This window comes from Dipodomys merriami, unplaced genomic scaffold (genome assembly GCF_024711535.1).
Source record: "Dipodomys merriami isolate MVZ:Mamm:240054 unplaced genomic scaffold, mDipMer1.0.p SCAF_456, whole genome shotgun sequence".
Taxonomy (NCBI): domain Eukaryota; kingdom Metazoa; phylum Chordata; class Mammalia; order Rodentia; family Heteromyidae; genus Dipodomys; species Dipodomys merriami.
The window spans coordinates 593,263-618,224 of NW_027206020.1; the positions used below are offsets into that span (position 1 = coordinate 593,263).

The 24,962-nt window shown below is 62.4% G+C and overlaps 1 protein-coding gene across 1 annotated transcript in view; it reads left to right on the forward strand.

Moving 5' to 3' along the window:
* LOC138808572 (collagen alpha-1(VI) chain) overlaps window positions 1–15,874 on the forward strand; it is a 29,330-nt gene extending 13,456 nt beyond the window's left edge. Inside the window, exons 20-35 of the mRNA XM_069994853.1 lie at window positions 2,826–2,888; window positions 3,898–3,960; window positions 4,089–4,151; window positions 5,521–5,571; window positions 5,747–5,782; window positions 7,736–7,798; window positions 7,959–8,024; window positions 9,172–9,207; window positions 9,636–9,672; window positions 10,066–10,074; window positions 10,545–10,678; window positions 11,001–11,110; window positions 12,100–12,283; window positions 12,359–12,539; window positions 14,054–14,083; window positions 14,256–15,874. Coding sequence (XP_069850954.1) covers window positions 2,826–2,888; window positions 3,898–3,960; window positions 4,089–4,151; window positions 5,521–5,571; window positions 5,747–5,782; window positions 7,736–7,798; window positions 7,959–8,024; window positions 9,172–9,207; window positions 9,636–9,672; window positions 10,066–10,074; window positions 10,545–10,678; window positions 11,001–11,110; window positions 12,100–12,283; window positions 12,359–12,539; window positions 14,054–14,083; window positions 14,256–14,878 — 1,749 coding nt within the window. The 3' untranslated portion in view covers window positions 14,879–15,874. The remainder of the gene's footprint in view (window positions 1–2,825; window positions 2,889–3,897; window positions 3,961–4,088; window positions 4,152–5,520; window positions 5,572–5,746; window positions 5,783–7,735; window positions 7,799–7,958; window positions 8,025–9,171; window positions 9,208–9,635; window positions 9,673–10,065; window positions 10,075–10,544; window positions 10,679–11,000; window positions 11,111–12,099; window positions 12,284–12,358; window positions 12,540–14,053; window positions 14,084–14,255) is intronic.
* The last annotated feature ends 9,088 nt before the right edge of the window (window positions 15,875–24,962 follow it).

A 24,962-nucleotide genomic window follows, 5' to 3' on the forward strand; every position in this document is an offset into this window, starting at 1 on the left:
ACACAGCCCTGCGGGGGACAGGACAGGTCAGGGATTAGATCCCAGGTCACACAGCCCTGCGGGGGTGGACCAGGGGTCAGATCCCAGGTCACACAGCCCTGCGGGGACAGGACAGGTGAGGGATTAGATCCCAGGTCACACAGCCCTGCGGGGGTGGACCAGGGGTCAGATCCCAGGTCACAGCCCTGCGGGGACAGGACAGGTCAGGGGTCAGAACCCAGGGTCACACAGCCCTGCAGGGACAGGACAGGTCAGGGGTCAGATCCCACAGTCACACAGCCCTGCGGGGACAGGACAGGTCAGGGGTCAGATCCCAGGTCACACAGCCCTGTGGGGACAGGACAGGTGAGGGATTAGATCCCAGGTCACACAGCCCTGCGGGGGTGGACCAGGGGTCAGATCCCAGGTCACAGCCCTGCGGGGACAGGACAGGTCAGGGGTCAGAACCCAGGGTCACACAGCCCTGCAGGGACAGGACAGGTCAGGGGTCAGATCCCACGGTCACACAGCCCTGCGGGGACAGGACAGGTCAGGGGTCAGATCCCAGGTCACACAGCCCTGTGGGGACAGGACAGGTGAGGGATTAGATCCCAGGTCACACAGCCCTGCGGGGGTGGACCAGGGGTCAGATCCCAGGTCACAGCCCTGTGGGGACAGGACAGGTCAGGGGGTCAGAACCCAGGGTCACACAGCCCTGCAGGGACAGGACAGGTCAGGGGTCAGATCCCACGGTCACACAGAGTTCAGCTCTCTGCTTCCCTCTGCTTGTGGACCATGCAGCCCTGTCTGCACAACCCTGCCCACCCCCACCTGGCAGCCTGCTTCCCGAACCCAGGGATCTGAATAGAAGCAGCCAGGGGTCCTGGGAGGCTCACACCTCCATTTCCCCTTTCCTGGGAGAAACAACCCCCAAAATGTCACCCACAGGGGTGAATTGTCTGAGGCCAAAATGTCCCCCACAGGGGTGACGTGTCTGAGGCCAAAATGTCCCCCACAGGGGTGACGTGTCTGAGGCCAAAATGTCCCCCACAGGGGTGACGTGTCTGAGGCCACAGCATCTATGCCAACTTTTATCAAGCAGCTCTGTTCTCAAGCTTCGCCCGCAGGCCACCACGAGCACAGGATCTAGATCCCAGGCCTCACCCACAGGCCACCACGAGCACAGGATCTAGATTACAGGCATGCCTGCAGGCCACCATGAGCATAGGATCTAGATCCCAGGGACGCCCACAGGCCACCACGAGCACAGGATCTAGATCCCAGGGACACCCGCAGGCCACCACGAGCACAGGATCTAGATCCCAGGCCACGCCCACAGGCCACCATGAGCACAGGATCTAGATCCCAGGCCACGCCCACAGGCCACCATGAGCACAGGATCTAGATCCCAGGGACGCCCACAGGCCACCACGAGCACAGGATCTAGATCCCAGGGACGCCCACAGGCCACCACGAGCACAGGATCTAGATTACAGGCCTCACCCACAGGCCACCACGAGCACAGGATCTAGATCACAGGGACACCCACAGGCCACCACGAGCACAGGATCTAGATTACAGGCATGCCCGCAGGCCACCATGAGCACAGGATCTAGATCACAGGGTCTAGATCCCAGGGACACCCACGAGTCACCATGAGTACAGGATCTAGATCCCACGGATGCCCGCAGGCCACCACGAGCACAGGATCTAGATCCCAGGAACACCTGCAGGCCACCTCGAGCACAGGATCTAGATCACAGGATCTAGATTCCAGGGACGCCCGCAGGCCACCATGAGCACAGGATCTAGATCCCAGGCCACGCCCACAGGCCACCATGAGGGCACAGGATCTAGATCCCAGGCCACGCCCACAGGCCACCACGAGCACAGGATCTAGATCCCAGGGACACCCGCAGGCCACCACGAGCACAGGATCTAGATCCCAGGGACGCCCGCAGGCCACCACGAGCACAGGATCTAGATCCCAGGGATGCCCACAGGCCACCACGAGCACAGGATCTAGATCCCAGGGACGCCCACAGGCCACCACGAGCACAGGGTCTAGATCCCAGGGACGCCCACAGGCCACCATGAGGGCACAGGATCTAGATCCCAGGCCACGCCCACAGGCCACCACACGCACAGGATCTAGATCACAGGGATGCCTGCAGGCCACCACGAGCACAGGATCTAGATCCCAGGCCACACACACATGCCACCACGAGCACAGGATCTAGATCCCAGGGATGCCTGCAGGCCACCACGAGCACAGGATCTAGATCCCAGGCCACACACACATGCCACCACGAGCACAGGATCTAGATCCCAGGGATGCCTGCAGGCCACCACGAGCACAGGATCTAAGCTGGCCTGACAGGGCCCCTCACTTCACACTTCAGGCCTCTCTAAATCACAGCCATTCCCGACCACTACATGAAATCTGCGGACAGCCTCACGTTCTTATTTGGAAGAATTTCTTTGTTTCAGTTTCAAGAGTGAAAATGTCAGATTAAAACTCCAAATGGGGGACAGGCCAGAGATGGTTTGACCAAGGCGTCTCACCCTGGAGCCCTGGAGAACAGAGGTGGTCACACAATGGCCACACCAGAGACCTCTTTCCTGGCAAACACATGGCAAGGCTAGGAGGGGGAAAGGCGGTCAGAAGGAAGGGGTGAGGAGCGGTCAGTGCTGACGTGGACTGTGTCCCTGCCCTGTCTTGAGCCACCACACCACTGCAGTCCATGCCTGGCAAGCAGCTCCTGTCCAGCGACTGTTTGCCAGGCCCTCAGGGCTGCCGTCTGCCCCACCCAGGAGCAGACGGAGACTCTGAGCCTTCTCCCCAGGGTGAAGCTGGACCCCAAGGTGACCAAGGAAGAGAAGGTCCTGTTGGTGTCCCGGGAGACCCGGTAGGCAGCCCGCTGTCTGGGGTGGGCAGTCCACTGTCTGGGGTAGGGAGCCCGCTGTCTGGGGTAGGCAGCCCGCTGTCTGGGGTGGGCAGCCCGCTGTCTGGGGTGGGCAGCCCGCTGTCTGGGGTGGGCAGCCCGCTGTCTGGGGTAGGCAGCCCGCTGTCTGGGGTGGGCAGCCCGCTGTCTGGGGTAGGGAGCCCACTGTCTGGGGTAGGGAGCCCGCTGTCTGGGGTAGGGAGCCCGCTGTCTGGGGTAGGGAGCCCGCTGTCTGGGGTGGGCAGCCCACTGTCTTATAGCAGCACCCAAAGCCTGTCAGCCCACACAGGACTCAGGACACAGTCAAGTTGGCCAAGGCTAAAATGCGGGTCAGCTGTTGAGGTGGGGTCTGCATTCCCAGCTCGTGGCCTCCTGGGACACAGGATGGACCCGCAGAGCCAGTGGCAGGGGGCCACGTGGTACCTGAGCCACCTGATGGGCCAGACCCCATGGCCCCAGCTGTCAACAGGAGGCCAGGGGCGTGCTGCCGGGTGTGAGGTCAAACGTGTGTAGACACACCCTGGGCGCGGCCCTGGGGAAGTGAGGTTCTGGGCCCCACATAAGAGCCCCGTCCGTGGGCGTGGACGAGGCAGAGGCCCACCCCTGGGGCTGGGACCCGGGGTCCAGGCCCGCTGCAGCCTGGCTGAGTCCGAGGCAGCACAGGCAGGCAGGGAGTCCCGGTGACAGCTGGCCAGGGTCCTGCCTCTGCAGAGCCCCTCCCTGGTATCTGTAGGGAAGGATGGAACGCTGGGCAAGAAGCACCCACTGCACTGGTTCCCGGCGCATCCCAGTGGGCTTCAGTGGGAGACCGAGGCCAGTGCGGGCGCAGCGGCCCATCTGGCGATGGAGGGAGCCCAAGAGCAGGCCCAGACGGGGACAGGACAGGCGTCAGGCCTGGTCCAACCACGCCAGTGCCGGCAGTCCTGGCTCCTGGTTGCCCTGGTAACCCGGGGCCCATGCATCTGTCCCTCAGGGTGAGGCTGGCCCCGTTGGACCTAAGGGGTACCGTGGTGACGAGGGTCCCCCTGGGCCTGAGGTGAGTGCTGCCCCCGGACGTCCCATCCCCCGGGCGCTGCCCTGGGCCGCTGGGCGCCGCTCCCAGTCCCCGGAGGGCGCTGAGCCCTCTCCTTCGCTGGGAGCTGGCTGCCACTCCTCTCTCCTTAGGGTCCCAGAGGCGCCCCAGGACCTGTCGGGCCCCCAGGAGACCCGGGGCTGATGGGTGAACGGGTAAGTGTGTGGCAGCAGGGCCTGCTGGGCCATGCTGGCGAGCAGAGGTCCCTCCCTGCAAGGCTGGCCCTGGCCTGAGCCAACTTTGGGGGAAGGGGCTGCCTTGGGGGTCTAGTGACCACACAGGCAGCGTGTAGTCAGCAGCCAACTACGGTGCACCTTGGCCAGTCTTTCCCACTTGAGATTCAGTCCGGAGAGATGAGCCCCCAGGGCAGCTGACAGGAAGGACCTCTGGGTGCTACCATTTGGGGGTGTCCTATGCTGTCCTGTGCTGTCCTGTGCTGTCCTGTGCTGTCTTGTGCTGTCCTGTGCTGTCCTGGGCTGTCCTGTGCTATCCTGTGCTGTCCTGTGCTGTCCTGGGTGTCCTGTGCTGTCCTGTGCTATCCTGTGCTGTCCTGGGTGTCCTGTGCTGTCCTGGGTGTCCTGTGCTGTCCTGTGCTGTCCTGTGCTGTCCTGGGTGTCCTGTGCTGTCCTGGGTGTCCTGTGCTGTCCTGTGCTGTCCTGTGCTGTCCTGTGCTGTCCTGGGTGTCCTGTGCTGTCCTGTGCTATCCTGTGCTGTCCTGGGTGTCCTGTGCTGTCCTGGGTGTCCTGTGCTGTCCTGTGCTGTCCTGTGCTGTCCTGGGTGTCCTGTGCTGTCCTGGGTGTCCTGTGCTGTCCTGTGCTGTCCTGTGCTGTCCTGTGCTGTCCTGGGTGTCCTGTGCTGTCCTGTGCTGTCCTGGGTGTCCTATGCTGTCCTGGGTGTCCTGTGCTGTCCTGTGCTGTCCTGTGCTGTGCTGTCCTGGGTGTCCTGTGCTGTCCTGGGTGTCCTGTGCTGTCCTAGGTGTCCTGTGCTGTCCTGTGCTGTGCTGTGCTGTCCTGTGCTGTCCTGTGCTGTGCTGTCCTGTGCTGTCCTGGGTGTCCTGTGCTGTCCTGTGCTGTCCTGTGCTGTCCTGGGTGTCCTGGGTGTCCTGGGTGTCCTGTGCTGTCCTGGGTGTCCTATGCTGTCCTGGGTGTCCTGTGCTGTCCTGGGTGTCCTGTGCTGTCCTGTGCTGTCCTGTGCTCTCCTGGGTGTCCTGGGTGTCCTGGGTGTCCTGTGCTGTCCTGGGTGTCCTGTGCTGTCCTGGGTGTCTTGTGCTGTCCTGTGCTGTCCTGTGCTGTCCTGGGTGTCCTGTGCTGTCCTGGGTGTCCTGTGCTGTCCTGGGTGTCCTGTGCTGTCCTGGGTGTCCTATGCTGTCCTGGGTGTCCTGTGCTGTCCTGGGTGTCCTGTGCTGTCCTGGCTGTCCTGTGCTGTCCTGTGCTGTCCTGTGTTGTCCCAGGTGTCCTGTGCTGTCCCGGGGCATCCTGGACAAGCATCTTGCATGGTGCCAGCAGCTCTGCTCTACTCTCCCAGGGTGAAGATGGCCCCCCTGGAAATGGCACCGAGGGCTTCCCCGGCTTTCCTGTAAGTGTCCCCCCACTAACCCACTCTCAGCATCATTCTGGTTACCTGGGCACTTGGTCCAGCAGGGCCAGCCTGGCCACCAACTGGCCAGGAGACTTGGTAACTAGGCCTCTGCCCTTAAAAAGGCTCTCTCTGCCTTGTCCTGTACGGCTGACCACCTTACCTTCGCCCACAGGGTTATCCAGGCAACAGAGGTCCCCCGGGGCTGAACGTGAGTATGCCCTCACTCTGCCTCTGCTCACAGGCACAGTGCCCACACGTGTGTATATTGACACACACCTGCAGGCGCGGCGTCCCTATGTACTCATGTCCAGATGCATGCATGTGATCTCATGCATTACACACACACTCACACAGCCACACGGTCACATGCTGTCACAATCACACCATCACACATATAGTTATACACAGTCACACAGTCACACACAGCCATACACACACACAGTCACCCACCCACCCACAGTCACACATACTGTCACAGTCACACCCTCACACACATAGTCATACACAGTCACACACAGCCATACTCACACACAGCCACACTGTCACACATACTGCCACAGCCATACCATCACACAGTTATACACAGTCACACATAGTCACACACAGTCACATACAGCCATACACACAGTCACACAGTTACACACAGCCATACTCACACACAGCCACACTGTCACACATACTGCCACAGTCACACCGTCACACAGTTACATAGTCACACACAGTCACACACAGCCATACACACAGTCACACAGTTACACACAGCCATACACACACAGTCACACAGTCACACACAGCCATATACACACAGTCACACACACAGCCACACTGTCACACATACTGCCACAGTCATACCATCACACAGTTATATAGTCACACATAGTCACACACAGTCACACACAGCCATACACACAGTCACACAGTTACACACAGCCATACACACACAGTCACACAGTCACACACAGCCATACACACACAGTCACACACACAGCCACACTGTCACACATACTGCCACAGCCATACCATCACACAGTTATACACAGTCACACATAGTCACACACAGCCATACACACAGTCACACACACAGCCACACTGTCACACATACTGTCACAGTCATACTGTCACACAGTTATATACAGTCACACATAGTCACACATAGTCACACACACACAGCCACACTGTCACACATATTATCACAGTCACACCGTCACACATATAGTTATACACAGTCACACACAGTCATACATAGTCACACACAGTCACACACAACCATACACACACATATACACACAGTCACACAATCATACACCTGCAAGAGCAGGGTCCACATGTACTCACGTCCAGACTATGCACATGATCTCATACACTGCATACGCACTCATATAGTCATATACAGTCACACACACAGTTATACACACAGTCACAGTCACACACATGGTCACATAGTCATACACATGATCACACACAGAATCACACATGTGGTCATATATACAGCCATACAGTCACACTGTCACACGTACTGTCACACACAGTCACACACATAGTTATACACAGTCATACACAGCCATACATACATCCACACAGTCACACACAGTCATACATGTGGTCACACACATGATCAAACAGTCACAGTCACACATATATAGTCACACACATGGTCACAGTCACACACACAGTTACACAAGTCACACACATGTTCATAGTCACATAATACAGTCACACACAGTCATACAAGTCACACACATGGTCACAGTCACACACATACAGCCAAACACAGTCACAGAAGTCTCACACATGGTCACAGTCACACACATACAGCCAAACACAGTCACACAAGTCACATACACGGTTACAGTCATATGGTCACATACATAGTCACACAAGTCACAAACATGGTCATAGACACACACATATAGTCACACACATAGTCACACAGTCACATGGTCACAGTCAAACATAGTCACACAAGTCACATACACGGTCACAGTCACACACATGGTCACACACAGTCACACACAATCACACACACAGGTACACAGTCATACACACAGCCCATCCAATATTACCCAAATCCTCCACCTACCTTGGAGACAGTCCAGCCACACTCACACCACCTTCCCTCCCCACTAAGATTACACTGACTTGTATTTTCTGTCACACACAGGGAACAAAAGGCTACCCTGGCCTCAAGGGAGATGAAGGAGAAGCTGGAGAGCCTGGAGAGGACGTAAGTGGGGTCAGGTGGAGTCCTGGTGTGAACCCAGGCAGCCTAGATTCAGGGCAGCAGAGTGGAGCCAGCTGGGGAGACAGATAAGCAGGCTAATTGTCCAGGTGATTGTGTCAGAGGACAACATTCATGGCTGCTGACCTGTGTCACTTCCTTTCAGAACAATGACATTTCACCACGTGGGGTCAAAGGAGCAAAAGGGTACCGAGGCCCGGAAGGACCACAGGTGAGCCATGAGGCTGTGGGAGGGGAAGGGAGGGAGGAAAGGAAGGGGGAGGGGCTTGCACACTCAGAGCCTCCCCTGGGAGCTCGCACACTCAGAGCCTCCCTTGGGAGGATGCACACTCAGAGCCTCCCCTCGGAGCTCGCACACTCAGAGCCTCCCCTGGGAGCTCGCACACTCAGAGCCTCCCCTGGGAGCTCGCACACTCAGAGCCTCCCCGGGAGCTAGCACACTCAGAGCCTCCCCTGGGAGCTCGCACACTCAGAGCCTCCCCTGGGAGCTCGCACACTCAGAGCCTCCCCTGGGAGGATGCACACTCAGAGCCTCCCCTCAGAGCTCGCACACTCAGAGCCTCCCCTCAGAGCTCGCACACTCAGCCTCCCCTGGGAGCTCATACACTCAGAGCGTCCCCTGGGAGCTCACACACTCAGAGCCTCCCCTCAGAGCTCACACACTCAGAGCCTCCCCTGGGAGCTCGCACACTCAGAGCCTCCCCGGGAGCTAGCACACTCAGAGCCTCCCCTGGGAGCTCGCACACTCAGAGCCTCCCCTGGGAGCTCGCACACTCAGAGCCTCCCCTGGGAGGATGCACACTCAGAGCCTCCCCTCAGAGCTCGCACACTCAGAGCCTCCCCTCAGAGCTCGCACACTCAGCCTCCCCTGGGAGCTCATACACTCAGAGCCTCCCCTGGGAGCTCACACACTCAGAGCCTCCCCTGGGAGCTCGCACACTCATAGCCTCCCCTGGGAGCTCGCACACTCAGAGCCTCCCCTGGGAGCTCGCACACTCAGAGCCTCCCCGGGAGCTAGCACACTCAGAGCCTCCCCTGGGAGCTCGCACACTCAGAGCCTCCCCTGGGAGCTCGCACACTCAGAGCCTCCCCTGGGAGGATGCACACTCAGAGCCTCCCCTCAGAGCTCGCACACTCAGAGCCTCCCCTCAGAGCTCGCACACTCAGCCTCCCCTGGGAGCTCATACACTCAGAGCCTCCCCTGGGAGCTCACACACTCAGAGCCTCCCCTGGGAGCTCGCACACTCAGAGCCTCCCCTGGGAGCTCGCACACTCAGAGCCTCCCCTGGGAGGATGCACACTCAGAGCCTCCCCGGGAGCTCGCACACTCAGAGCCTGGTCTGTTGCTGCCCTGACAGGGACCCCCAGGACACGTGGGACCACCTGGACCGGACGTAAGTAGGGTGTCCGCAACTGTCCTCTGGAGGCCACAGACCGTGTAGAGGCCATTGGTGGGAACAGATGGGGGGATGGGGAGGAGGCCTGGGTCTGATGACACAGAGGTAGGCCATGAGCACAGGACACGGACCTGAGGAGGACACATGAACAAAGTGGGGATAGTGGATGACCACAGGGGACATGTGGATGGGCTGGACACATGGATGACCCCGGGGACACACAGATGACCCTGCATGACACATGCATGACACCTGAGAGACGTGACAACCTTCATTTGGTGACCACTTGGCATATGGCATGCACACTGGAGGTAAAGATCCAGTGGTCACCACAGGACACACTGAGACAACGTCCGGCCCTGGGGTGCCAGGAGACCTCTAGCTCAGAGCCATGGTAACGTTCCTTCCTACCTCTCCCTCCCCAGGAGTGTGAGATTCTCGACATCATCATGAAAATGTGCTGTGAGTACAGCGATCTTAGAGAGCTATCTCAGTGGATGAGCTCACTCCCGCCAGCCCCAGGGCCCTCCTGTCCAGAAGACTCTCAGTGCGGTTGGGGGAGGGGTCCTGGCAGAGCCAGCGGGTGGGGCTGGTGTGGCCCTGCAGAGGAGTGGGCTGGGGCTTGGCTAATTGTCCTGAGGTTGCTATGGTTCTGTCTGAGAGCCTGGGCTAAGCTGGGCAGAGCTGGGCCGGGCTGGGCCGGGCTGGGCTGGGCTGGGCTGGGCTGAACAGGGCCGAGCTGGGCCAGGCTGGACTGAGCTGGGCAGAGGGGCTCCAGGAAGGGGGTCAAGTGCAGGGACAGCTTGAAGTCATGTGCTGTTCTGTTGTCTAATCTCCTCTTCCTTCTTTCTCCAGCCTGCTGTGGTGAGTGCCACCTCTTCACACATAGCAATTGCCATTGGCTTTAAGGATTCCTTCAGTGGGCAGAGTGGCCCTCTGTGCAGTGGACAGAGCAGGACCCTCATCTGCAGTGGACAGAGCAGGACCCCCTGTGTAGTGGACAGAGCAGGGCCCTCTGTGCAGTGGACAGAGCAGGCCCTTGTCTCTGAGTGCTGCTCTGCTGCTCCCTGGCCAGCAGCCTCCCTGCCCCCAGAGTGCCACCAGAGCATGCAGGCTCTTCTCCAGCACATCAACACCTCCAGACCCCAGGCCTGCCCTGCCCCTTCTCCCCATGGGGTCGGGTCAGGGTCCAGAGGCGGCTGGTGCAGCCTTGGCTGGGCTTGGCTGGGGGCAGGTGGCCTGACGGGCCTCTGCCCGGGAGCCCGGGGAGGGGTGGCCAGGGGCCCTGGGGCACCCCGGGAGGGGCCCTGAGGGTCGACCCTGCCCGCCCCCAGAGTGCAAGTGTGGGCCCATCGACATCCTCTTCGTGCTGGACAGCTCCGAGAGCATCGGCCTGCAGAACTTCGAGATTGCCAAGGACTTCATCATCAAAGTCATTGACCGTCTGAGCAGAGTCGAGCTGGTCAAGGTGAGGGGAGAGCTGCCTGTGGGGCAGCCACCACATGAGCAGAAGGCTGAGCCTCCTGGTGCATGCACGGCCCAGTCCCGGCCAGGCCCTGCCCCGTGCAGCCCTGGCTCTGTCAGGTGGCACAGGATGGAGTGGGCTCCAGCCTGGCCCCGGGGCCCCGACGGTCTCAAGGCTCACTCTTTGAGGACAGAAACGGGGAGCCCCCCCCCGGGGCTCTGAATGCCCGGCAGATGGGAGGCCGGAGGCTGTGACGCAGGGCCTCCTGGGGGACACGAATGCTGGGACTCGGTGACAGGCTCAGACGTCCTGTGCTGTCCCTCAGTTTGAGCCAGGACAGTCGCACGCTGGCGTGGTGCAGTACAGCCACAACCAGATGCAGGAACACGTGGACATGAGGAGCCCCAACATCCGCAATGCCCAGGAGTTCAAGGAGTGAGTGGCCCCGCGGGGGCGTGGCCTCGGGCCTCCTGTGGGGGTGTGGCGTCAGCCCCCGCGGGGGCGTGGCCTCGGGCCTCCTGTGGGGGTGTGGCCTCGGCCCCGCGGGGGCGTGGCCTTGGGCCTCCTGTGGGGGTGTGGCCTCGGCCCCCGTGGGGGCGTGGCCTCGGGCCTCCTGTGGGGGCGTGGCCTCGGGCCTCCTGTGGGGGTGTGGCCTCGGCCCCGTGGGGGCGTGGCCTCGGGCCTCCTGTGGGGGCGTGGCCTCGGCCCCGCGGAGGCGTGGCCTCGGGCCCCCTGTGGGGGTGTGGCCTCGGGCCTCCTGTGGGGGCGTGGCCTCGGGCCTCCTGTGGGGGTGTGGCGTCGGCCCCCGCGGGGGTGTGGCCTCGGCCCCCGCGGGGGCGTGGCCTCGGGCCTCCTGTGGGGGTGTGGCCTCGGCCCCGTGGGGGCGTGGCCTCGGGCCTCCTGTGGGGGCGTGGCCTCGGGCCTCCTGTGGGGGTGTGGCCTCGGCCCCCGCGGAGGTGTGGCCTCGGCCCCCGCGGGGGCGTGGCCTCGGGCCTCCTGTGGGGGCGTGGCCTCGGGCCTCCTGTGGGGGTGTGGCCTCGGCCCCATGGGGGCGTGGCCTCGGGCCTCCTGTGGGGGCGTGGCCTCGGCCCCGCGGAGGCGTGGCCTCGGGCCCCCTGTGGGGGTGTGGCCTCGGGCCTCCTGTGGGGGCGTGGCCTCGGGCCTCCTGTGGGGGTGTGGCGTCGGCCCCCGCGGGGGTGTGGCCTCGGGCCTCCTGTGGGGGTGTGGCGTCGGCCCCCGCGGGGGCGTGGCCTCGGGCCTCCTGTGGGGGTGTGGCGTCGGCCCCCGCGGGGGTGTGGCCTCAGCCCCGCGGGGGCGTGGCCTCGGGCCTCCTGTGGGGGCGTGGCCTCGGCCCCGCGGGGGCGTGGCCTCGGGCCCTGGCCTTGGCCCTGACTGACCTGGCCTGGCTGTCCTGTGCCGAGCAGAGCCGTGAAGAAGCTGCAGTGGATGGCAGGCGGCACGTACACCGGGGAGGCTCTGCAGTACACGCGGGACCGGCTGCTGCCGCCCACCCAGAACGACCGCATCGTCCTGGTCATCACCGACGGACGCTCAGACACCCAGAGAGACACCACGCCCCTCAACGTGCTGTGCGGCCCCGACATCCAGGTGGGCGCAGGCCCGGCCCGCGGCCTCACCGTGCTCGGCCGAGGTGGGTCCGCTGACGGCACGCATCCTCCGCAGGTGGTCTCTGTGGGCATCAAAGACGTGTTTGGCTTCGCGGCCGGCTCCGACCAGCTCCACGTCATCTCCTGCCAAGGCGTGCTGTCCCAAGGCCGGCCCGGCCTCTCGCTGGTGAAGGAAAACTATGCAGAGCTGCTGGACGACGGCTTCCTGAAGAACATCACCACCCAGATCTGCATAGGTGGGCAGGGTGGGGCGGAAGGGGTGGGGAGTGGGGCGGGGCGGGGCAGGGAGTGGGGCGGGGCGGGGCAGGGAGTGGGGTGGGGTGGGGTGGGGCGGGGCAGGGAGTGGGGCGGGGCAGGGAGTGGGGCGGGGCAGGGGGCGGGGCGGGGCAGGGGGCGGGACGGGGGGCAGGGAGTGGGGCGGGGCGGGGAGTGGGGCGGGGCAGGGAGTGGGGCGGGGCAGGGAGTGGGGCGGGGCGGGGAGTGGGGCGGGGCGGGGCAGGGAGTGGGGCGGGGCAGGGAGTGGGGCGGGGCGGGGAGTGGGGCGGGGAGTGGGGCGGGGCGGGGCAGGGAGTGGGGTGGGGCAGGGAGTGGGGCGGGGCGGGGAGTGGGGCGGGGCGGGGAGTGGGGCGGGGCGGGGCAGGGAGTGGGGCGGGGCAGGGAGTGGGGCGGGGCAGGGAGTGGGGCAGGGCGGGGAGTGGGGCGGGGCGGGGAGTGGGGCGGGGCGGGGAGTGGGGCGGGGCGGGGAGTGGGGCGGGGCGGGGCGGGGAGTGGGGCAGGGCGGAGTGGGGTGGGGCGGGGCGGGGCGGGGTGGGGCGGGGCGGGGCGGGGAGTGGGGCGGGGCAGGGAGTGGGGCAGGGCGGAGTGGGGTGGGGCGGGGCGGGGCAGGGAGTGGGGCGGGGCGGGGCGGGGCGGGGCGGGGAGTGGGGCGGGGCAGGGGGCGGGGCGGGGCGGGGGCGGGCGGGGAGTGGGGCGGGGCGGGGAGTGGGGCGGGGCGGGGAGTGGGGCGGGGCGGGGAGTGGGGCGGGGCGGGGAGTGGGGCGGGGCGGGGCGGGGAGTGGGGCGGGGCGGGGCGGGGAGTGGGGCGGGGCGGGGCGGGGCGGGGCGGGGTGGGGCGGGGCGGGGCGGGGAGTGGGGCGGGGCGGGGAGTGGGGCGGGGCGGGGAGTGGGGCGGGGCGGGGCGGGGCGGGGCGGGGTGGGGCGGGGCGGGGCGGGGAGTGGGGCGGGGCGGGGAGTGGGGCGGGGCGGGGGGGGTGTGGACGCCCACACCACCGAGGGGCTGCGTGCCGGGTCCCCGCCCCAGGACACGCCCGCCACCCTGGCCGGCACCCACCCAGAGGAGCACTGGCCGGACTGTGCAGCGCTGCCCACTAGACTGGCCACTCTGTCCAAGCCTGTGTTTGGCAGGGTGCGTGACACACGCGTGTCCCAGACCTCCACCCACGCCCGCACGCACGCGCAGCACGTGCAGTGAACAGGGCCGGGCAGCGGAGGGAGAGCTGGGAGCAGGCTGGTGCGGGGCAGGGGTGGGGTGCACGGCGCGGAGCGCCCCAGCTCTGCTCTGCCTCAGTCTCCACACTCTCCGAAGGCACCCGGCTCTGCCCCACCCCTCGGTGGCCTGTGCCCTCGGCAGGACTGGATGGGCTGCAGGCTGTGGGGCCTGGGGCAGACGGCGGTCAGGCTCCTGGGGGTGCTGTCCTGGATCACGGCACCGAGCGTCGGTCCATCCTCTGTGTTGTCTCTTCTTTTACAGACAAGAAGTGTCCCGATTACACCTGCCCGAGTGAGTAGCTAGGGCTGTGGGGCAGGCGCCGGCCAGGCGCCGTGGGGCCCGTGGGCTCGGGGGCGCTCCTCCCCTGCCCGGCCAGCCTGGCGGTGCCGGGAAGCAGGGTGACCAGCCCCCCGCGGCGGCACGGGCGGGCCCGGTGCTCACAGCCTCTCCCCCCAACCCACAGTCACCTTCTCCTCCCCGGCCGACATCACCATCCTGCTGGACGGGTCAGCCAGCGTGGGCAGCCACAACTTTGACACCACCAAGCGCTTTGCCAAGCGCGTGGCCGAGCGCTTCCTCTCGGCCGGCCGCGAGTCGGCTGCCCACGCGGTGCGCGTGGCCGTGGTGCAGTACAGCGGCCAGGGCCAGCAGCAGCCGGGGCGGGCGGCCCTGCAGTTCCTGCAGAACTACACGGTGCTGGCCGGTACCGTGGACAGCATGGACTACTTCAACGACGCCACGGACGTCAACGACGCTCTCAGCTACGTGACTCGCTTCTACCGCGAGGCGTCGTCCGGCGCCGCCAAGAAGAGGCTGCTGCTGTTCTCCGACGGCCACGCGCAGGGGGCCACGCCGGCGGCCCTGGAGAAGGCCGTGCAGGAGGCCCAGCGCGCGGGCATCGAGATCTTCGTGGTGGTGGTGGGTCACCAGGTGAACGAGCCCCACATCCGCGTGCTGGTCACCGGCAAGACGGCCGAGTACGACGTGTCCTTTGGCGAGCGCCACCTGTTCCGCGTGCCCAGCTACCAGGCCCTGCTCCGCGGCGTCTACTACCAGACCGTCTCCAGAAAGGTGGCGCTGGGCTAGCGGGCCGGGCCCGCCGCCACGGCCCTCCTGTGCCTCCCCCCACCACCCCACGGGAAGAGGAAATGTGACCCGGGTCTCCCAAGCAAGTTCTGAGAGGCCGCGGCTGGGCCTCCGGCTCACGTGCTGTCCACCCCTCTGGAGCGCTGTCTGTCCCCTCCCTCCCTCCATCCAGCAGATAGCGCCTGGCCTCCGTGTCCTCTCCCTCCTCCCTGCCCCTCCCTCCTCTGTGCCCCCTCCCTCCTCCGTGCCCCCTTCCTCCTCCGTGCCTCCCCATGCCCTCTCTCCTCCCTGCCCCCCCGTGCCCTCCCTCCTCCCTGCCCCCATGCCCTCCCTCCCTGCCCCCCTGTGCCCTCCCTCCTCCCTGCCCCCCGTGCCCTCCCTGCCCCCCCGTGCCCTCCCTCCTCCCTCCTCTGTGCCCCCTCCCCCTCCGTGCCTCCCCGTGCCCTCCCTCCTCCCTGCCCCCCCGTGCCCTCCCTCCTCCCTGCCCCCCGTGCCCTCCCTCCCTGCCCCCCCCATGCCCTCCCTCCTCCATGCACCGGCTGCCTCCAGCCCTGCCTTCCCTTCCACGAGCCCCTCTCCACTCCCGGAGTCTTGTCACCTGCTGCAGAGGCTCATGCTCTGCCCCTGCTCGGGTGCGATGCGGGGCTGTTTCATTTTCAGAAGACCGAGGCGACAATGTTCACACGCTAAGCGTGAAGCGCCAGCGCTCCTCACCAGGTGCTCTAAGGCCTGGCCTAAGGCCTCCGGCCCAGCGGGCAGCAGGCCTGGCCCCGGCCTCCCCGTGCTCTCAGAGCAAGGTGCTACACGCAGAGCCCACATCCCACGGCCTGGCCGGGGCAGGCAGCACCGAGTGTCCGGTCAGGGTCCACCAGACTCCCGGCAGGAACTGCCTGTCCCGTGTGGTACTGAAGACCCTCACGCAGCTCTGTGCTGGGTCCGTGTTCCTCAGCCCTGGTCCAGGGGCCATCTCTGCCAATAAAAGTTTCCACTCCTCCCCATAGCTCATCCTGTGCACATCCGTCCCCCGTCGGGGGAGCCACGGCAGCCCCGGGACCCCTCCCTGCCCCCCTCTTCCCCTGGCTGCACCCCACTCCCGGTCACCGCCCGTGGGTCTGACAGGAAGGCTGGCTCCTGGGCGTTGCCGCCCCCTGCCCCCTCCCCTCTGCAGGCCAGACGCCTCACACCTGCAGAACGGGGGGCAGATGACGGCTTAATGTGCTGGACCCAATAAACCCCAAAGGGTGCTGGGCACCGGCACTGAAAAGACCCCTAAGTGTCTGCAAGGGCAGCCGGGTCCACAGGGAGGAAGACTCCAGTGGCTTGACCAGCACGCAGAGCGGAGCAGAGCCAGCCAGTGGCAGGGCCCGGCCGGACCCGGGTCCGGGAGGGGCTGCCCAGGGTGGCAGAGTTGACAGGAGCCGCTTTGATCCAGTGTCACAAGAACTCTGCCACCATTCTAGCTCCCAGAGGGAGAGGCCGGACACTGGCCGTCCATGCCAGCCCCTGGTGCCTCTCTGCTTGGCAGCACCGAGGGCCTGCCGGCCCTGCTACGACTGCGCACACCGCGGGTGACACCAGCCCATGCCACCCTTCCCGGTGTCACACGCCAGCCCTGAGGCCCAGACCTCCCCATAGTCCTGGCCGCTCTCTGGAGGACTCCTCTCGGTCTGCATGGTTGGGGCCACAAGAGCACAGCATGGGGAGCTCCTCCCTCCCAGGCCACACCCCTCTCCCTGCTGCTCGCCGGTGCCCGGGACTCTGTCCACTGCACCCCAACCTCCTGCCATCAGGTCAATCCACACAGTAACCTGAACATCAATGTGTCTCTGACCACAGCACAGCCTGAGGCTGGGCACAGGCTCCCATGCAGAATTCAGAGCCAGATGCCACCTCCTTGCTGCACCCATGCTGCTGTGGCCTAATCATCTGTATCCACAGACTGAAGCTCTCACCGGGCTGTGGCTGTTTCTGAAGGCCGGACCTCTCTGGAAGTAGTTAAGGAAATAATAGTGAGGCCTAGTCCAGGAGCGGTGGCACAGGCCTGTAATCCTAGCTACTTGGGAAGCAGAGACCTAGAGGATCACGGTTCAAAGCTAGTCTAGGCAAAAAGTGAGATCCTCCAACTTGACCAGTAAACCAGGTGTGGTGGCATTTGTGTGACCCCACCTCTGCAGAAGGCATAAATAGGAGAGCTGTGGTCCAGGCCAGCCTGGAGATGAAATGCAAATCCCAACTTAACCAATAACTAAAAGAGCCAGGGAGGGGGAGGGGTGCTGGGGGAGGAGCAAAGCCTGCCAAGTGTGACGCCCTGAGTTCAAACCCAACCACAACCAAAAAGTGGCGTCTGCGGGATTAGCGTTAGTGCCATTTGGTAGAGAAACACCGACAACTCCTGACTTCTCTCTTTCCCTCCTTCCCTGCCTCCTTCCCTCCCTCCCTTCTTCCCTCACTCTCTCTGCCACATGTCTGTTTTCTCTCTCATATACAAACATACTCACACATATGCACACATACGCATGCACACACATACACACACATGCACACTATGTCTTTCTCTGGCTGTCTTTCTCTCCACCATGAGAGGACACACGCAGAAGGCACTGTTCAGAAGGATGGCGCCCACCAGCCACCAGCCCTGCTGAACCTTCCCTGAACTTCAGCCTCCGGGAAACTCCTTCTGTGAAGTGCCTGTCCATGTCTTTTGCCATTTGCCTCTGGGAAATTCACAAACATAGCTTACATGGAATAACTTACGGCAGCCAAGGGGCAGGCAGGCCACACGAGGAGGGAGGGGACCGCACTGCCACGGCCAGAGGACCAGACCATGATCTCTGATGGGGCCACACCTCTGACCCAGATACTTGGTGCTAGGGCTCCTGGAGGCTCAGCAGCGCCCAGGGGCCACTGCTCACAGAGGCTCCTAGGGCCCAGGAACCGTGTGGGTGTGCTGAGCACAGTGCGCACGCCAGGCTCCCAGAGCATGGAGTCTGCTCAGCTTCCCTCTGTGGACTTCAGTGAAGACACTCCTGCATCTGCTCAGGACAAAGAGCGAGCAGAGCCAGGAGTATGTACAGACGTGGGACAGTGAGAAGAGGAGTGTGGGTGTGAGCAGACGTGGGACAGTGAGGAGAGTGCGGGTGTCAGCAGACGTGGGACAGTGAGGAGAGTGCGGGTGTGAGCAGACGTGGGACAGTGAGGAGAGTGCGGGTGTGAGCAGACGTGGACAGTGAGGAGAGTGTGGGTGTGAGCAGACGTGGGACAGTGAGGAGAGTGCGGGTGTGTACAGACGTGGGACAGTGAGGAGAGTGCGGGTGTGAGCAGACGTGGACAGTGAGTGCGGGTGTGTACAGACGTGGGACAGTGAGGAGAGTGCGGGTGTGTACAGACGTGGGACAGTGAGGAGAGTGCGGGTGTGAGCAGACGTGGGACAGTGAGGACAGTGCGGGTGTGTACAGACGTGGGACAGTGAGGAGAGTGCGGGTGTGAGCAGACGTGGGACAGTGAGGAGAGTGTGGGTGTGAGCAGACGTGGGACAGTGAGGAGAGTGCGGGTGTGAGCAGACGTGGGACAGTGAGGAGAGTGCGGGTGTGTGCAGACGTGGGACAGTGAGGAGAGTGTGGGTGTGAGCAGACGTGGGACAGTGAGGAGAGTGCGGGTGTGTACAGACGTGGGACAGTGAGGAGAGTGCGGGTGTGAGCAGACGTGGGACAGTGAGGAGAGTGCGGGTGTGAAACGTGGACAGTGAGGAGAGTGCGGGTGTGAGCAGACGTGGACAGTGAGAAGAGGAGTGCGGGTGTGAGCAGACGTGGGACAGTGAGGACAGTGCGGGTGTGAGCAGACGTGGACAGTGAGGAGAGTGCGGGTGTGAGACGTGGACAGTGAGGAGAGTGCGGGTGTGAGCAGACGTGGACAGTGAGGAGAGTGCGGGTGTGAGCAGACGTGGACAGTGAGGAGAGTGCGGGTGTGAGCAGACGTGGGACAGTGAGGAGAGTGCGGGTGTGTGCAGACGTGGGACAGTGAGGAGAGTGCGGGTGTGAGACGTGGACAGTGAGGAGAGTGCGGGTGTGAGCAGACGTGGACAGTGAGGAGAGTGCGGGTGTGAGCAGACGTGGACAGTGAGGAGAGTGCGGGTGTGTACAGACGTGGGACAGTGAGGACAGTGCGGGTGTGAGCAGACGTGGACAGTGAGGAGAGTGCGGGTGTGAGCAGACGTGGACAGTGAGGACAGTGCGGGTGTGAGCAGACGTGGGACAGTGAGGAGAGTGCGGGTGTGAGCAGACGTGGACAGTGAGGAGAGTGCGGGTGTGAGACGTGGACAGTGAGGAGAGTGCGGGTGTGAGCAGACGTGGACAGTGAGGAGAGTGCGGGTGTGAGCAGACGTGGACAGTGAGGAGAGTGCGGGTGTGAGCAGACGTGGGACAGTGAGGAGAGTGCGGGTGTGAGACGTGGACAGTGAGGAGAGTGCGGGTGTGAGCAGACGTGGACAGTGAGGACAGTGCGGGTGTGAGCAGACGTGGGACAGTGAGGAGAGTGTGGGTGTGAGCAGACGTGGGACAGTGAGGAGAGTGCGGGTGTGAGCAGACGTGGGACAGTGAGGAGAGTGCGGGTGTGTACAGACGTGGACAGTGAGGACAGTGCGGGTGTGAGCAGACGTGGGACAGTGAGGAGAGTGCGGGTGTGAGCAGACGTGGACAGTGAGGAGAGTGCGGGTGTGAGCAGACGTGGACAGTGAGGAGAGTGCGGGTGTGTACAGACGTGGGACAGTGAGGAGAGTGCGGGTGTGAGCAGACGTGGGACAGTGAGGAGAGTGCGGGTGTGAGCAGACGTGGACAGTGAGGAGAGTGAGGAGAGTGCGGGTGTGAGCAGACGTGGACAGTGAGGAGAGTGCGGGTGTGAGCAGACGTGGGACAGTGAGGAGAGTGCGGGTGTGAGCAGACGTGGACAGTGAGGAGAGTGAGGAGAGTGCGGGTGTGAGCAGACGTGGACAGTGAGGAGAGTGCGGGTGTGAGCAGACGTGGACAGTGAGGAGAGTGCGGGTGTGAGCAGACGTGGGACAGTGAGGAGAGTGCGGGTGTGAGCAGACGTGGGAGCTGGCCTTGGTTCTCCCTCAGTGATGCTCCCCTCCCCTCAGACAGCCTCCTGGTCTGGCACTGAGTGGGAAATGAAGAGCCGTGGGCTCCAGAGTCAGCTTCACGGATGTCCGCCGTGTCCTGCAGCCGCAGGTCAGAGCTGGCCGCGCTGCTTCCGAGGCCGCCTTGTACCAGCCCACTCCCTGAACCGTCAGCTCCGCGGACCCCAACACCCCGTGAGGTGTGCCTGGCCCCGTCTCCTGCACCCTCTTGTGCCCCTCATGCCCCGGGTGTCCAGAACGCAAACGACAGCCCTGAACGTTCCGGCGGGACCCTCCACATCACAGTACTGAAAGGGGGCCGCAGCCGGCAGGAGGGAAAGGCTCACGGGTCTGACATCTCTCACTCAGACGCCTGTAAGAAACAGCCCCGCGGGCGCTTGTCCCCAACAGGCCATTCACAGGAGTGCCCACCATGAAAGCCAGCTCGTGAGCAGCAGAGATCCGGCCCCACCACTAACGGGAGAGGGAAACCTTCCCCGGGTGCCAACCTATGACCAGACAGCCTGGCGGTGCCAGGTGCCAACGGGTGCGGCCAGCTGCAACGGCTCCCCATGCCTGATGGAAATATTAAACGGTGTGCACGTTTCGGAAAAATGGCTTCTTAAAATGCGAAACAGATGCTAGCCACATGATCCAGCAATTGCTCTCCGAGTTACAGTTCCAAGAACAGAGAAAGTAGAGGTTTAAGCAAGACCGGCTCAGGAAAGTCTGCAACAGCTTCACTTCTAAGATGCTGGACTGGCAGGGATGGCCCGGAGGTGACAGGAACGGAGCACAGAGTGGCATCACGTGGCCCCCCACGGCACAGCCCCAGAACAGACAACCAACCCCAGTATCAAGAGGAACTGCGACTGCCTGGGCACAGGGCCTGGGAAGGGCCCTGCCCGCATCTCCAGGCTCACCGCTCCCAAAGGGGAGCCCCAGGACCATCTCACCAGGCACAGCAGACCCCGGGTCTCAGCAGACTCCGACATGGGACAACCCCCCGCAGAGCAGGAGCCGCTGTGTGTCACCCTGTGGGACCCCCGCTGAAGACAGTCACACGAAACAGGGAGTCGGCCATCTCTCATGCAGACCCAAGCTCAGTCCCAGTGAGGCGAGAGACAGAAGACCACCAGTTAGAATCTGCAGAGGGCAGGATATAAATTAGGTGAGCAAACAAGCAGTCCTCATAAAATGGCCGAGCCACAGTACAGAGCAGGCATCCAGAGACAAACCGGAGTCAGGACCCATAAGGAGAGCCCCGCCCAGGACACCCAGGGCACCCAGGACACACAGACAGCTCCTGGACCGGGCCCAAGCGCAGAAGGCCTGGACTCTCCTTAGCTTAACCTCAGAACCCAAACTGCCAGGGGCTCCCCTCCTCCCAGGCTCCACATGTTTACCCTAACGTGCATAGGAAGCATAAACAGGAAGAGTATGGAAAACCCTGGAAACCATTAGCCACCCTCAGCAGCTCTAAAATTACTCTGGAGTGTTCACAGCTACGAGCAGGCCCGGTGCCTGCGCAGACCTCTGAACTGCCTGGACGGTCCAGCAGCAGCCACCCCGGGCCTCAGCCGGGGACAGAGCTGCACCTCAACCTGGGAAAACAGGGTTTCTCCATGGTGTTCAGTGACATGGCTCATGGTCAGGAGGACAAAGCTGGGTCCTGTGCCACTCAGTGTGTTACAGGGCGAACTCCAAAAGGAGAGAGACCAAAAGTAAGACATGAGTCACGAGTATGAAGAGGAGGTATGAGAATGGCTTCGCTCTCTGGATATGGGGAATCCTTCCTGTTGCTAGAGAGTCCACATAAGTAGAAGAAATGGCAAGTAATTAAGCCACCTTGAAATGCAAGCCATTCCTGGAACACACCTCCTCCAACCTCTCCTTAAAAATGCAAATCACTCAGGGCTGGGAAGGTGCCTCAGTGGTAGAGCGCTGGCCTTGTAGGCCTGAGGCTCTGGGTTCGATTCCTCAGCACCACATAAACAGAAAAAGCCAGAAGTGGCGCTGTGGCTCCAGTGGTAGAGCACTAGCCTTGAGCTGAAGAGCTGAGGGACAGCACCCAGCTCCAGAGTTCAGGTCCCATGACCCGCAAAAGAACAAAAACAAAAAATGCAAATCAAGAGAATCCAAGAAAGTCTAATTATGAATTGGGAAGACATATTTTCACCTTGTCACCAAGAGCTAAGCTATTTCATAAAAAGATTCTGGTAACAGAGAAGACAATCCCAGACTGAGAGAACCAGGGAAAGAGGGGAACAGGCCTCTCCGGAAATCAGCCCTGTGTGCAAACGTGCCCGTGCCTCACCTCTAACCCCTGGAATCCGGCTCAGCTCAGCAGCTCACTTAGATATCCAAGGAGGGCCCGCCATGTGCCAGCAAGGCAACCCAGCCCAGGAGAGGGCCATGGCCCCAACAAAGTCCCCAACTGCCTCCTGATGCAGCCGCTGTGCACAGAGAGCAGAGCGGGACTGCCGTGAGACCACCTGAGCCCAACGGCTGGGACTGCCGTGAGACCGTCTGAGACCAACGGCTGGGACCGCCATGAGCCCAACAGTTGGGACCACCTGAGACCACCTGAGCCCAACGGCTGGGACCACCGTGAGACCATCTGAGCCCAACGGCTGGGACCACTGTGAGACCACCTGAGACCAATGGCTGGGACTGCCTGAGACCAACGGCTGGGACCACCGTGAGACCGCCTGAGACCAACGGCTGGGTCCGCTGTGAGACCACCTGAGACCAAGGTCAAAGCACACGTGGACACAGCTCTTCCAGGAGCCCGGAACTGTACCAGGAGTCGACGAGCAACACGTGACACACGTCTGCCAATGCTGGACTTTTGTTTGTGTGTGAAGGTGTTGTGCAGGAGATCTAACCAGACATGAAACAAAAAAGTTAAAAAGCCATGGTGTCATGACAGGAAACAAGTCAAAAAGCCTCAGTGCATACTTAAGGCTAACCTAAGCTGCTCTGCACTTTGTCCTCTGCCCCCAGCTGAGGTCGGAGCTGTGGACGTCTTTTAACATTCTGAACTACAGAGCAGCCCTGAGAGAGCCTTGGAGACCCGGGAGAGTGTGGAAGCCTGGGGTGCGGCCACAGCATGAGTCCTTCTCGTGATTCTGAGCCCGAGCACCCGCCTGCCGAGGGTCGGAGTGGAGTGCGTCTGTAATCCATTCCTGTAGGTGGGCCATCGAGTCCTGAGAAAAATGTGGCAAAGGGAATTGTTGTCGACCTGGGAGAGAGTACTGCAATGCTCCCTGGACTGTGTTCTCCCTTCTCCGTAGGTTCAAAACTTCATGAGCGTAAATGGAGGGATTTGACTTAAACAAGAGAGCCAGCCAAGTGGTAAGCCTAGCGATGATCTGTGGGCTTGGAGCTTGGGGGCAGCTGTTACCCCACCCCTTATGTCTTGTCCTGAAAAATCACTCCCTAGAAAACTAATAAACTCTTACGAGAAGCCATCCTCACAGGAAATCCACTCTGTGGCCAAGTTTGGGCTGCACCTCTTACATAAACCAGATGTTCTTGTGTCCAGCCAGCAGCTTCTCTGGAAATCAAGACGGGAACTCAAGACACCAGCTGTTCCTCTCCCGTGATGGGCGGGGGTGGCCCCTCCCTGTACAGGAAGAGCACTGCCCACCCCACCTGCCAAGGGCACCACTGCTTGGGCAGGGAGAGAAGAGAAGAGGGCTGTGGGATTCCAGTCACGAGGCTGCTGGAGGGGGCTGGGTAGGCCAGCAGCCAGGTCCTCAGCCCTGGGCCTTGCTGGGGACTGTGTCCCCAAGTTCAGATCTCATTCACTAAAGCTATGACCTCCCTGGAGACCCTAGACACACTGTAGGTCGCGGGCACGGGCGCCTGTGCGTGCGTCTCCCCAGCCAACCCTCCTCCCGCTGAACACACACGCAACACCAGTGCGGCCGCACTCCTGCATGCAGGAGCTAGCGCGGGTCGCAGAGCGGCAGGAGAACCCCGGCCCACTTGCCCACGGAGCCTTGCCGAGCCCTCAAATTCTCCTGGTGAGTGTTTGCTGAAGAAGAAGAGCCAGGGTGCATAACCCACACTCAGGATTTGGGGAGCAAAGAACAACTTAAACTTTATTTTAAGATGCATATCAATAAAACAAAATCATATCACAAAATCATAATCCCAGCTACTCAGGAGGCTGGAATCTGAGGATTGTGGTCTGAAGCCCCACAAAAGATGGCACAGGCCGGGCACTGGTGGCTCACGCCTGTCATCCTAGCTACTCAGGAGGCTGAGATCTGAGGATCCCAGTTCAAAGCCAGCCCAGGCAGGAAAGTCCATGAGACTATCTCCAATAAACCACCAGAAAACTGGAAGTGGCACTGTGGCTCGAGCGGTAGAGTGCTAGCCATGAGCTGAGGAGCTGAGGGACAGCGCCCAGGCCCAGAGTTCAAGCCCCAAGACCGACAAAAAAAAAAAAAAAAAGACTGGCACAAAACAAACAAAGCCCCTCCCTTCCAATGCAAAAAGAATACACTCGGTCTGGTTTTCACAGGCTTCACTGGAAAGAAAAATTCCAGGAGTTCAAGGCAGCACTGGCTCTGCTCTCTGTGTAGGAGCAGAGCCGCCGCTGGCTGTCCCGAGCGGGCTGAAGAGGTAACTTGGGGCAGGGAGCAGTGGGGCTGCGTGGGCCGGGGGCAGGGAAGGGTGAGGATTGCCGTGGTTTAGGGCCCCCACTCCTAGTCCTGTACTTGTACTTCCCGCAGGGCAGCGGTCACACTGGGGCGGGGCTTCACTGTGAAACCACAAGATGGGGTCTTGTCCACACAGGTGGCTGGAGAAAAGCGTGTACAGTTTTGGTAGAATTCCCCGACAAGCAAGGAGGTGTCTCACTGCCCAGCGAGACACAGGGCCTTGGAGGCAGGAGGTGACCCAGAGAGTACACCCAGCAAGAAAGAGTTCAAAGCTGCGGTTAATGCAGGAGGAGGAAATGGT